This window comes from Halichoeres trimaculatus, unplaced genomic scaffold (assembly GCF_033239565.1).
Source record: "Halichoeres trimaculatus isolate MK-OKI-2021-1 unplaced genomic scaffold, fHalTri1.1 fHalTri1_scaffold_6, whole genome shotgun sequence".
NCBI classification, from domain to species: Eukaryota; Metazoa; Chordata; class Actinopteri; order Labriformes; family Labridae; genus Halichoeres; species Halichoeres trimaculatus.
Window position 1 is genome coordinate 15,217,587 of NW_027437184.1, and position 14,017 is coordinate 15,231,603.

General features: G+C 39.8%; 1 protein-coding gene across 7 annotated transcripts in view; it reads right to left on the reverse strand.

Annotated features, from left to right (window-relative positions):
• The window catches only part of LOC141791360 (glutamate receptor 3-like), a 94,717-nt gene that overhangs the window by 37,572 nt on the left and 43,128 nt on the right, over nucleotides 1-14,017 (reverse strand). For all 7 annotated transcript variants that reach the window (XR_012598320.1, XM_074671752.1, XM_074671750.1 and 4 more), the window contains exon 4: nucleotides 11,344-11,531. Coding sequence is in view for 6 of the 7 variants with exons in the window: in XM_074671752.1 (XP_074527853.1) it covers nucleotides 11,344-11,531 (188 nt within the window). In the remaining variant the exon portion in view is untranslated. The remainder of the gene's footprint in view (nucleotides 1-11,343; nucleotides 11,532-14,017) is intronic.

Below are 14,017 nucleotides of genomic sequence, written 5' to 3' on the forward strand. Positions count from 1 at the left end.
ACGGAAACCACATACACACCAAGCCAAAAGAGACGATTTTCCCAGCAAAAATAAAACATGTTTACAGCCTGGTTCAAGAAACAGCTTGGGTCTGCATCACTCATTTTCTATATGCTGACACTGAACAAGAGGTGTTTTTTTTCTATGATTTATTAATTTCAGTAACTTAACTTATTAAACATTTTGGTTGAGTGTAAAGGTCTCATATTATGCTCCTTTTCTGCAGTTTAATATGGATCATTGATGTCTTCATGAAATGGTAGTAACATGTTTTGGTCCAAAAAGCCAATAAATCAAGCACAGCAGCATTGTTTCCAGGCTCTCATAGCCCCTCTGTTCAGAACGCTCTGATTTAGTGGGCGTGGCCTTCATATGCAAATGAGCCACCTCTGATACTGCCCTGCTTTTCTGCGTCACTGAGAGCAGCGCTACGAACTCCGAGTGCACAATGTTTAGAAAACAGTGAAGCTCGTTTACCGTAACATTATAGGCTAAAACAACAGGCTCACCGCAGCTAAAGTTAGCATCCTGAAGCTAACACAGAGACGGGGGGGAACACTGAGGAAAAGCTCTTACATCTGCCCCACAGCACACAGCATTTAAAATACTCACATTTCCAGGGTCTGAGATTTGTTGGTGGATGGTTGGTAATGTGCCTGGGTTTAGGACCAGTCTATTCGCTAGCCCTCTGTTGTACTGTCCAAATTTGGAAAAGCAGTCGGCCGTTAAGTGACTAGCACACACCTGCACAGTTTTACTGAGTGTAGCTGGAACATTTCCTTGATAAATGAACTCTAGCCACTTAGTCTTGTCTTGTTGCGAGATGGAAAGCTTGTGCATGGAACTATGTCGCTGTTTACAGCCAAAAACAGAGCAGTGATGACTCTTCAACTTTGACATTCTCCACCCTCCAGCAGCGGTGGACCAATCAGGTCAGACTTGCTCCTAAATGGTCAAAAAAGGGAATCGCTGACATCAGCAAATCCCCAAAATTCAAACAGCTCGTTTCAGGTCAGGATTACATTCATTTACATTCATAAGCACTACTAAATACAGGGTTTGTCATTGAATATCACATTTTATGGGCTGGGAGGAAAGCCAAAGACCCACAAATTTCACCAAAGACTTAATAAAGTGATTTTTGCATAATATAGGACCTTAAACATTTCTGCTATGGCTACAGTCATCGATAGGCTTCAAATTCTGTACCAGAAACAAATGAGTGACATCAAAGACATTATGCCCACATATTATACAGACAATGACTCTGGTTCAATTTACCCATAATTAATGTCAACATTTGAGTAATAACCCGTAACTTATGTTATTATTTTGTACCATATATTCCCAGTAAATGTACATACATTCAATTTTATATGACAATTATGTTTCTATTTTCTACTTGTTTATATCTTGTTTCATTATTTGTACTTTCGATATTATTAACCATTTGAATGGAAGTAGCTGTAACAAAAAAGCAATTCCTCCAGGGGGTCAATAAAGTATTTCTGATAAATGATGTCACCAGCCAGAAATGGCAGCCATACTTTGTGTTTATTTTTGTACAATAAGAGAAGGCAATGATATGTAGTCCATCTTTATACAAAGTCAAATACTTTCACATCAGATTGGGGGTTCTTAGAGAACATTAGAGCTTTCTGACTTTTCTGAGGTAGCTTGTTTACATGGAACAGTTCAGTTAGCTTTCTGAATGATATGAAATAAGATTTCCTCTGAATAAAAATACACAGGCTACTTCCCAGAAGCCATTTTTCCAGCCACCCACCCTTAGAAAGAGGACCCTTGTAAGAGTTCAAAAACAGCAAAGCCTCCAGGGTATTTTTGTTCTTTTTCTGACCAGATAACTGCAGACTGAGTGCCAGGGATGGATAAATTCAGTCATTTTGAGTGTCTCTGTTATTTCAACAAATATTAAAAATCCGGGGTCTAACAAGAGTTAAATCAGAGATGCTTAAATTAATAATCTGAGCGAAACTGTTCAGTGTTTTACTTGTGTTCGAGCTGTTCTGCTTACCAAGACATTTTTAACTGTGGACATTTTCACAATCCTTGAATGAGCACTACACTGTCTACACATGTTCCTTAAAACATCTTTCTTGGGTTTGCTGTGAGATTTGCTTCATCCTTCTGTCAGCACTGCTGGTCTGTAAAAAGGATCTGGGCATAACAAATATTTTTAGGATCCTGATGCTCCAGTTTCACACTCCCCTGAGATAATCACTTTTTGTGAGCATGTAAAAGCAGCAGGAACCAGGGAGAGGTCAGGCACTATCGTCACAGAGAGAAAGACACTGAAACAGGCCTCATGTCCACCTCTCTGTCAAAATCTATTTCTTTAAAAATGTTTTATTATAAATGGCTTCAGAAAAAAGGTGACCCACAGCCTATGAGGTTTGAAAAAACGTATTTTTAAAACAGTGCCTGCTGAATTTGTAATAGTCATTGGGTCAAAGGCATTGTCTTGGTGCCATCACCTGTTGACCCCTTTTTCAAGTTAATTATTTCACCTGGCAACAGCCCAAAGCTTGGTGTGGTTTCCTTTTAAATAACAGGCAATTCATAAACCTAGAACACGACTCGTCCCTTTAGAAATGAACAGAACAGGTATGTTGTGTTTTCAAAATTTACCACTAGCAGTGCTATGGAATAATGTATTTCAGTATGGGTTGTAATACATTGGACCAACACTTGGGTGGCGTGATACACATGCAGTCTAACAGCTGGTGTGATAGCATGCCAAAGTATGCAGCAATTAGCATTTTTTTTTTAAGTTGGGGCAAAATGCAAGCCAGCAAACAAAGTTTTCAAGAGAGAAAGTTTTGAAATATTCAAGAGAAGCTTAGCTAATTATTGATGACACAGAAAGAACATCCAACACCTTTGTTAACTCTCATCCATAATTTGTGTTGAGAGAAACACTGCACGAAGAATAAAGCGTGATGATACATTATTCAGCCACAGACAACCATCAATATGAGCTGCTCACATGTGATAAAACATATTACAGAGGAATTGGTTGACGTTAACATTTTGAGAGGTTGAAAAAACTTGTCAATCCACTGACTAATTGTCATAATGTAGATCTGAAGAAAGTATTATGAAACAGGATGCTAAACTATAACAAGTAATAACTCACGTTAGCCAGAGGACTAAATCACCTGAAACAGCTCCTGCTTCACCACCCCTTCATAAGTTTTTAATCCCAATAATATTAGATTTTTAATACATTTTGAAACAAGTGCCGAGGTTCTGGTGTTTCTGAGTGATGCTCAGACTCTGAAGTTAAAAATAAAACACAGCACTTTATGTTCCAGCCCCCGCCAGTTCATCACATCCAAATGAATCATAGACAAATAAACCTAGCACAGACTCACATTACAGCTGCGCATTAATATTCACCTTAATGTGACAGTGAATCTGAATTATTGGGGAAATATCCCTGTGCTACGACAGACAAACTGAGACAAAGGAGCACAGAGACAGTGATTGTCTCTCTGGCCATCCATCCTCTGTGCTCCTCCTCCACGCCTGTCTGGACGAGCAGGTCTGTACTTTAGTGTTTGAGCAGGCCTGAGCTGCAGGACGATCAGCTTAAATATTCCTCAGGGGATGAACTCTAATTAAGCAGACTGGAGCCACAGTCCTGTGCCGAGCTGGATGTCTGCCCGAATGCCTTCAAGAGGATTTGACTCTCTTCCCACTGATGGAGGCTTCTCTTTGTTACTCTGATTTGTCATGTGCCTTCCTCAGAAGTGGAACGGACATCCTAAGGTTGATAACTGTCCCCTTTCACCAGTCTACTCATTATTGTTGCTCGGCTCCAAACAGGGCAAAATGTGAGCTGGGATTTCACTGTCAGGGACAAGCATTACACAAAAAATACAACACAGGAAGAATCTGGCAGTATATTAGTAAAATGCTGCTCCAAATGCCCTATTTTTTCCACATATCGTAGCTGTGCCTCATTCTGTGACTACAGTCTGTCTGAAGCCTGGAAAATGTTCATTTGGGAACCTTCAAACTGCTGCATGTCTTTGCTCATTTCTTATTTTTCCAAAAGCTTCATTGTTCTATTTATGTTGCTGCAACATAAAAAAGCAGTATCCATATCTTCCTTTGAGTTCCTCTGTCCAATAAAAGCCAACAAAGAAACATTTTTCACCCACTTTGTTCCTGAGACTGTGTGTAGTTTGATGGTTTAAGTGTCTGTTTTTCCAGCATGTAGCAGTAGCAGCACCGGCTTCACACTTTCAATCAGTTTTCTTCTTGGATGCCAATATCATCAGAACAACAATGCATATGAAGTTGTAATGTCCCCAGTATCCTTTTTGGAGTTGTACATCTGCCAGCTTTCCTGTGTTTGATGCTGTTATTTATTTATTTATTTTTTTTACTTCTCCTCGCTTTTTAACTTGCACTTCTCAAGGGTCTGTTTTGGACGCTAGAGCTACAAAGAAGTCTGTTCAAAAATCTTTTTTTCACAGTCTGTGCTTTTTCTTTTATCATAGGCCATGTTTTCTTCTTGTAATGGAAATTAAAGGGAAGGAAATTATGGGCTTAGAAGACACCGTTGTCCTGTTGTTGGAGGTATTTGGGGGTATTTGAGTTCACTTATGCTGTTCTCATTTGTAGATCAAGCTTACGTTTTATTAGAAAATAGTAACAGGGAGCTGAAAAAAGGAAACAATGTTAAATCTAAATGGTAACCAAAATAAATTCTTCCTTGTATTCGTATGGTATCATATGACTGTTGTACTGTTTTTATTCATGATTTGAGCACATGTAGCCTGGGTTGTTTCTATGCCTGTGGTTTCCATGTCTTTTGCATAATGCAAAATATCCATATGTAAAGGTGCCAAAGATTTCACATCACAGTAGATGTTTTTACACCTCCTTCCTTTGAATTCATTAAGTAAGTTTAATGACAAATCATATTATTCCTCCAAAAAAGTGTATCTTCAAAGCCCGAGAACATACAGAATGACTATAGAGGGATTATTTGTTTATCGACAACAGCGGATGCACGCGCAACTTGGGTGCAGAAGCACTGCAGAGTATAATGGTTTGTCAACGGATGTGGAGGAGTTCACCACTAAAAAACACATTTTTTAACTTAATGTCATCACTTTGACAGATGGCAAAATGCTCCCAGGTTTGTGAAATAGCAGTGAGTGGACAGAAGAGATCAGCAAGTGGACAGATTTTAGGTGGACAGACGTTCTTAGCAGAGAAAACTAGCGTGTACCCAGAGAGGAGACGCAACTCTCACTCGATGCTCATGACTGCATTTTCCGTGGACACTTATCAGACTGTGACATACCAGGATGTAAACGTCATTTCATAATATTCCCTAATTTTACTTTGGTTATAAAATCTGTTTCTGTTAGTCATAATTTATTGGTTCACTCATTATGTAGGCTACTGTCCATATCGAGTCCATGTTTGGTCAGAACCTCAGCCCCAAACCAACTTTTTCATTAAATAAACAAAGTCAAATCTATATTTTAAGTATCAGCAGTTTTTATTGCTTGTTTGCAGTCAAACCTGGTTAACTGAGGTTGGATTAAGAGGACACATTTATGCCTAATAACACACACACAGACGTTGCTTGTGTATCAGTGTTAAGTGTGTCCTTAGCTGTTAACTGGTGACTCTCAGCCGTTAATCACAGCTGCCGTCGGCTGAAAGTCTCCAGTTGGCATGGTCGCTATTAATGCTGAAACACAGGTTGCGCTGTAACGGTCGAAACTTGACAGAAGTTACCTCTATTGTGTATCATTGTTTTTGACAGCTGTCCACAGAAAAAACGTACAATTTGATGCTTCTAACAGGTTGAATTTAGTGTTTAAAAATTGATTACTCGTCTGAATCAATGGAGCTAAATGCTGCCTCTGCGTGCGCGTCTTTATGATGACGTAGACTGACAATCCCTCCATACTTTTACTACAAACTTCAAAAACATACAAACCCTTTCTATCTTATTATTTTGAGTGATTTGAACTCTCCTTTTTCTCTTTTAATGTTTTTGTAAACCTTAAGGAACCTTTTGGCCACTAAATGACTAGTCTTTCCCTACCAGAGCAGCCTCTTAAAATATGCATGGGGTCATCAATAGTTGTGCTGGTCATGAACCTCCTCTAAAGCTTACCAGTAAAGCTGGTAAAAGGTCGACACAAACCATACAAGAACTGGATATCATATTACATTGATCAACATTAGCTCTGACTGCACTGGTATTTAAAAAAAATATTATGCAAAAATCATCCATAGCCTGCCACTTAAGTGATGAAGTGTTACAATTCCAAACTACTGTATTTTGAAACTACTTTTTACTCCCATTTTAAGTCTCGGGTCACAGTATTACCCTTAAATATATCTACAATGATGCTGTGTTATCGTTGTTTTTCAGTTACCTACAACATGAAAACTCTCTGAATGATCATTTTCATGTTTTAGAGACGCTCGATTTTTCATCATTACATTTTGAAAGGAGGACTTTGTAGAGGCTTGTGTGTGTATCACAGGTCTGCAGTTTGGCTGGTTTCACTAGACCGTACTGTTGATACTGTTTGTTGGCACCTGGCATGAAATGACCTCATTCATGATGTTCCACGAGCGCTGAGAGCACGTATGTGTGAGAAACCCTGTGAAGGTTTCTTCACAACTTCAGGCTTTTCTTATAGAAAGAACAATATGTTTGATTCATATATTTGGTTAGTTTGCCTTTCCTCTAATTTTGTAATAAATACATTGTCTTCTCTTTGTCTGAGGAAACTTTGTCTGTAGCTAAGACCATATGCAAGAGGAGCCTTGTTAGTGCGGCAGCTGCTTGTTAGAAAACAAATAGCTTTACAAAAAAAAGTTGAAAGATGTCTGAAACTTTTCAAGAAACAAAAGAACAAACACGGGATCAAACCTACGACTTCTAACTACTAGCATGTGGTTGGCTAGGTTTAGCACAACACAGCTGCTAGCATGTCTGTCGACTGCTTCTTGTTAAAAAAAACTTGTTTAATTTAAGTCTGTGTTTTGAGCTTTTATCATCTGTGCTGCCATTAGCACCATGTACAGAGGCTGAAGTCCGGAAAGCATGCATTCTGCGTCCTCTCTACCAGTTTCCTGCTCTTTCCAGTGTCCTAACCCTTCAAAGCGGCTCAAAGCCCCAACATAGACTTGAATAAAGCAACGTCTATGCAAAGCAACAGTCCAAAAACAAATAACATGCAGTTTAAAAGCATCCACACAGAAATAATCACATCCCATTACAGCATCTTGTTTCACTGGGCTTCTTGCACGGAGTAGAATTCCAGAGCACCCCTGGGTGTTCAGTACTTCTCATATTTCCCTTCACAGAAGGAGACAGGGAGACTCAGACTACATGGCTCAATTCCCATAAGCTCTCCCTCCCTCTCTCTTTGTCTGTCCACTGTGCAGGAGGAGGCTAGAGGTGACAGATCCTCTGGCAGAGATTGTAAATTCACTGTGCTCCCATTATTGATGAAAAGCCTTAAAGGTGTTTATCACTCCGTCTTTATTTAACTGAAGGGATGAGCACACTGATATTTTCCGAAGCAGTTAGAGAGCCATCAGGGGAGAGGGAGAAAGCCCACAGCACATTTATCAACAAATAAAAGCCTCGTTACAAGTAAGCCTACCTTGATGATGAAATAATTAGCTCAAAATGAATGATAGCTGCCCGTGTACGTTTATAGGACACTGGTTGGAGATGAAGCCAGAGATTGAATTTGATCGTATTTTAAGGATTGCCGTGTTTATGAGGTCAGGTTATACACCCCGGTTAAATAATAAATCATGTCAGGAATGGTTGCATCCTAACGCCTGAGTGATCTCACTTGTGTTTGCTCACTCCTGCCTTTGTGCGAGATCTTCCCTCAGGCTAGGAGGGTAGGCTATTTATAGTAGGCTCATTGTTGTTGCTGTTATGGGACAGTGTGTCCTACTTACACAGGGAGCTGATATTACATTAAAGCAAGTGTTGATGTCACAGCTCGTATAAGGAAGCACTCTCCAGAGACTGGAGCACTTCCTGCCATTCTCAAGCATCTGGAGAGACACTTGTCTCACAGATGCTGCATTCAGGCCCATCATTCACATTAATCCGCCACGGTAACAAGATTATAATTGAGCCAGTCTGACGTGACACCAAGTGACCGACATTATCTGATTGGATAACAGGAATCTAATGCGGAGGCAATTTGAGGACATTTGGAGAAAGCTGGTGTATGGATGTGAAGGACAGAGAAAAGCAAACTTTCTTTAATTAATGAAAATGTCCTGTACTGTCACTAAAGATATTCCCCTGTGTCGGAGGATATTAAGACAGATCTGCTGTGAAGGTCAGAGTGAAACTGGCAAGGCGGGGTATAAATGAAGATCATTACACAGAGGGCAGAAGCCTTTACACGCTAATATCTCAGCAAAGGACAGAAGGTTAAGATATGCTGGGGATTAATGACACAATGAGTATGCATACACACACTAGCACACACGGAAATATGACAATATTTGTGGGATTAACTGTTTTTGTAGCACATCAAGGGGCTAAGAATTGAAATACTCCAAACTGAAGGGATCTGCACAAGTTAGCTGTTAAATTGGTTACATTCAACCTGTCAACAAGTCTTCATACATAAACAACAAGACCTGTCCTGTCTCAGTGTGACAGGGTTATCAGGGTTTATGAAACCCTCCACTAGAGCTAAAGGCTCACTTTGGATGTTAAACAACTTGGCTTAGGTTTGCATCCAACGCTGATGATAATCATACAGATACATGACAGTAAAACTCAAAAGCTGTGTGTGCAGAACAATCCACCTCTCTCCTGACCTCTGATCTCTGCTTAAGCACAGTGTGAAACTGCACAACAGAGTTATCCTAATCTATATTTTTCTTCAGTGGAAGGCAAACCAAAACACGGCTTTGAAGAAAACCTATGTCTTTGGAAGAGAAGCCACATGTGTACCTGGTCTATAGCTGATACACCTTTTAAGTGAATTAGAGTTTGTTGATAAAAGGGTAAAAATGAACAGTTAGATCAATATTTATCAGATAAATAATGTTTTTCACATGCATGTGACAGGGAGGAGCTGTTATTGGACAAGACTTAAACCCATCACTATGGTGCTCACCTTATGATATCCCAATATCCTGAATGCAGGATGAATTTCTTTCCCTTGTTATCATGAATAGCATTTCATGTTAAAGATGTCTGGTATTATAAATAATGAATAAACTGGCATACATTACACAAAAATGTAAAGCGATGAATTGAGATACACAAGTTAGACTCCTCAGACTGATTGTGTCACTGATGGTGATATTAGCAGCTGGAGTGATACAACTTTTTGGTTTGAGGTGTTGGGAGGTGCTCAACACACCATAACATTGCAGATGATGTAAATCTCATCAAACATGAACAGAATCAGTAAGAATCTCATGTTAGTAGATGAAATGTGTTACCTATACATCTAAAGGTCTCACACAGTAAATGAGTTAGAGTGAAGTAGCGCTTCTCTTTAAAAGAAATGATAATTTTAACATTACAGACTCGACTTGGACTTAGGCTCAGTCATGAGGACAGGAGATTTATTTCAGACTCGGTATTTGGTTACTTAGTGGCAACATGGTAGAGGGTAAATATACTAAACCAGCAGAAAAAACTAAACTGAGCGATAGATGTGTTTTATTTATCCACTGTATAAAATATGAATGTAGTCTCCGCAATGTCATCAATCTGTTTCTGATGTGGAGTAATGAAGCCAATTGCTGGCAGGGTCCGTGTTGGATATGACCATGGACTGTATAAAACATGGACGTGGTCTCACTGATGTCACCCGTCTGTTTCTGCAACAGAAAATGAAGCACATTGGCTAAAGGGGCCATATTGGTAGTGACAAGGGCTTCGTGTACAGTCATAGGGCGCTTGTCAGTCACGTGACCCTCAGCTGTGCCTCTAATTGAGGGAGCTCATGATCTAAAATCCTCCGAATGGTCGAGTCAGAAAAAAATTCACCACCCGTACAGTGTGTGCCGATAGTAAAATTAGCGACTCAGACAAGAGACGTTTTTGAACCAGGCTGTAAATAGGTTAATTTCTGCTTTGAAATGGGCTTTTTTGGCTTGCTGTGTTTGTGACTTCCGGTACCTACGGAGCCAGCCTCAAGCGAACACAAGAGAAACAGCCGATTTTAGCACTTCTGCATTGTCTCATATTTTTTGACTGGAGGTTGCTTTTTGGATATGATGCAGTGGCTTTGAGCTCCCTTTCTAGCCGCTATAGGGCGCCAGTCAGTCATGTGAGCTGAACTGTGCCTCTGATTGGACAAACTTATGACCTCAATATCTTCTAAACAGCTGAGTTAGAAAAAAAATCATCCCTGTACAGTGTATGCCGATAGCGAAATGATAGTGTCAGACCTAAGCCATTTTTTGAACCAGGCTGTAAATATGTTGTATTAATAAATGCTGTAAAAGTTTCTTTTTTTGGCTTGGTGTGTATGGTTTCTGGTATTCTGCAGTCAGCCTCAAGTGGATTTTCAATGAAAAGCAACCTTTGGCACTTCCATATAGGCAAGATTTTACTTAACGAGATGTTGCCCCCTTGGATAACTACATGGACCAAGGGCAAAGCACCTTTTAAAAGTTCATTTGTAAGGCAAAATGTGAGCACATGTACAACACAGTCTCTGCCTCCCTAATGAACACTAATGATCTCCATAGTAAATAAAACTAATTTTCACTTAACCCTCATTTAACACTTTTTAGAGGCTACAGTATTCTCCACAGTGCACACAGCCCGCATTAACAAAGCACTGAATCCAAATCAAGAGACACGCGGGAAAACCGAGGCTGAGTATCACCTAGGAAACAAGGACGAGGAGGCTGTTAAATTCCTGCACGTGGATTGAGCCCAAGTGACCTCAGACAAGGAACTCACCGAAATAACAACAACAAATAACAAGCCTTAATTGAATGTACCCATCTTGCCTGTTTTAGCATTGTCTGCTATATGAGAGTGTAGAGATCTGAGGCGAACATGCTGCACTCCAGGTGTTTGGAGTGATAATGAAAAAGAAATGAAAAGACAGGATCAGAGGAAGCTGGTAGAGTGCATTATTTCTCGGAGACACTGTTCAAGGCTAAAAGAAAGGGGAAGTAGGTGTGTTTACGCCTTTAGAAACAATGGGAGAAGAAGAGCTGGAGGCTGAGTGCAGTTATTTTCGGAGAAGAGTTTTGTTTTTTTGGTGTGTTATGCTTCTCTAAGGCTGAACTCAAGATTTGTTTTTTTTTTAAACTCAATACCTGCTCCAGTATTGAGTTGATCCTGTCCACCTCGCAGTCGATGAGGAAGCGCTTCTCCTGACGACGGTCCATCTCCTCGATGATGCGTCTGTACTCTGTGGGGTCCACAATGTTCCCAACCGAGCGGGCTGTCACCTGCCAGTTATTGGCTACAGCCGACTCCATAATGGCCTGCAGGATTGCAAAACCTGGAGGAGCAGAAGGAGAGGACCAGCTTCATCACATAACTCTTTTTCAATGCAGAGCAAGAAAATGAGGCGCTAATTCAAATAGCTGTTCAGAAGAGCTGCAAGGCTTGGAAAATGCTTAACAATTCGTTTAGTGCCTGAAAAGCTTTTTTATTACAACTATTAACAATCTTAAAATGCACTTATGTTTGTCTCCACTATAAAATCCTCTTTTATACTCCACCTACAGATATGATGCAGCTTTAGATCGTTTGGAATGATTATGCAAAATACATGGAGACAGAAATGTCGACAGCAGGTAAATTAGCTATTTAATCAAGCAAGATGCAACAATTAAAAGAGCTTTTTAGAATAAAACAGCAGTTATACTTATTCATTTCTTTGTTTTTCTTCATCTACAGTTTTTTTGGGGGGGATAAGGCAGCCAATGAGGGACAGGAAATGTGGAGAAGAATGTGTAGGAAGGAAGACATGCAGCATAAGGCCCCTGGCCAGATATTCAACCATCAACCGCTGTGACAAGGACAACAAGCTTTTAATAGGATGCACACTGAAACTGCAAGGCCACAACACCCATTTTTTTTTTAATTTTACACAATGAACCAAGCTAGAGGTTGGAAGAACAAGTAGTTGTGATTTTTAAAATCTGGATTCAGACAAAAAGAAAATAACACTTGACTTATTTTTTTTTTCCAGTTATGAACAAAATATGAACCAAATGCTCTAACAATCTTTTATTCATATGTTCTTACTGCAGCAAAATATAAGTTTTACAAGTTTTTTTTTCCAGAAACATCAGAGGTCAAACAAACATCAGATGGAGCAGATTCAGGGACAAAGCCAAGCTGGAGCAGGGAAAATGGAGTGAAAGTTTAAACGCTCATTAAAAAGACAGAGTTTTGAGAGCATAATTAAAAAACTATTATCTGGGATGTTTCTGAGTGTCCCATGCTGCCTCAGCAGAGTGTCACACAAGGTCTCCTCAGTGATCTTCCTTCTGCCTCACTGTGGAAGTGTAACTGAGTCGACACAACAATGAGACGTGTGGTGTAAATTCAACCTCATGTTGTGAAGTGGACTGCTAAAGAAGCGGTTTAAGGAGCACAATTGGCACCATGCTGGGCTCGCTGCGCCATGGGATGAATGTGTAGCTGATGTGTATGAAATGAAGGAGCTGAGCCAACATTATTGCTGAGGAGTCATGATAAAGCTGCGGGGATTCAGTGGTTTATTAAAGAGGTTGAAGATGAACGGTCAGCAGTCATAAAAGACCACAAAGGCAGTTTATAAACAGGAAGAGAAATCATGGCTGGAGCTGAAAGGAGAGAGAAAAACAGCTACTGATGTCTTTGTTTGAAATTTTTGACTTTATCTTTGGGGAAAAGTGTTGGAAACTGTGAAAGAACACCAATTTTCTGATTAACTCCCCCTCAGACACAACTAATTATCTTAATTTTATGCATCTACAATCAAAATGCTTGTTCATTAAATTTAGTTTCTACCGAGGGGGCTATTTCAAACAATCTTTTAATCAGATGTTGTTAAAGTGACATCAGTGATTTTTCCAGCTGCTGAGTGGCTTCAGTGATAAATAATATTAGCAGTTTGAGTAAAGTGAAGGTGAACTGTCTCATTACTGGGATTGTTCCAGGAAGTAAAAACCTCCTGCTGAGCTGTTTGAAGGTTTCATGGAGCCGATTCAACAAAACATCTGTTATGTGAGGACAAAGCAGTGACATTCTCATACACACCCACACACACTCTGTCACACAAGCAAGAGGACGATATAACTCAATCCTGGATTTTTTGTTTTAATGTTTTGTTGAATTATGCTTTTATATCTAATTGTGTGAGCCCCAATGACCTTTTGATTAGTCCATTTCTTGTTGAGTATCGTCTTTTTCTGTGCTGGCATGTTAGCATTAAGCTAGCTTAAAGGAAAATGGAGATGAAGTGGGCTACAGGGGTTACACATAGACACATTTTACAAGTATGTAAGTATCCAAGTGTTTACAAAAATGTTCATATTTGACAAAGTAAGAGTATTCTACATCTGCAAGATTTAAAAAGTGAAGTTTTTAAAAAGCTTTAGAAATCTCCTTAAAGGTAGGGTCTGCAGGATTTCCACAAAAATAGAACATCAACTTTTACAGGAGTAATCCTGCTCATTTGTCTTCAACAGGCCTCTATACATGTGCATTGGTGCCCGTGACTGCCACCAACCCTCTCCCCTGCCTGTGTGCTGATATTTTGGTTAGTTTGGGACATTTCTGGGTGGAGAGTGAGCATGCCTCAGTCAATCGCAGGGCAAAAGTGGCTTTGCATGTTGCTAATTTTGAGTGGCAGCTACACTAGCGGACATAGCACAAAGAAAGAAAAACACAACCAAAGTGAAACTAAACGCCAAACTCACTTTCAGGGACTTGGAGAGCAGCACAAGATGAAGAGCACAAGTTGGCTTTCTGCTAACCATGTATTGGCCCTTT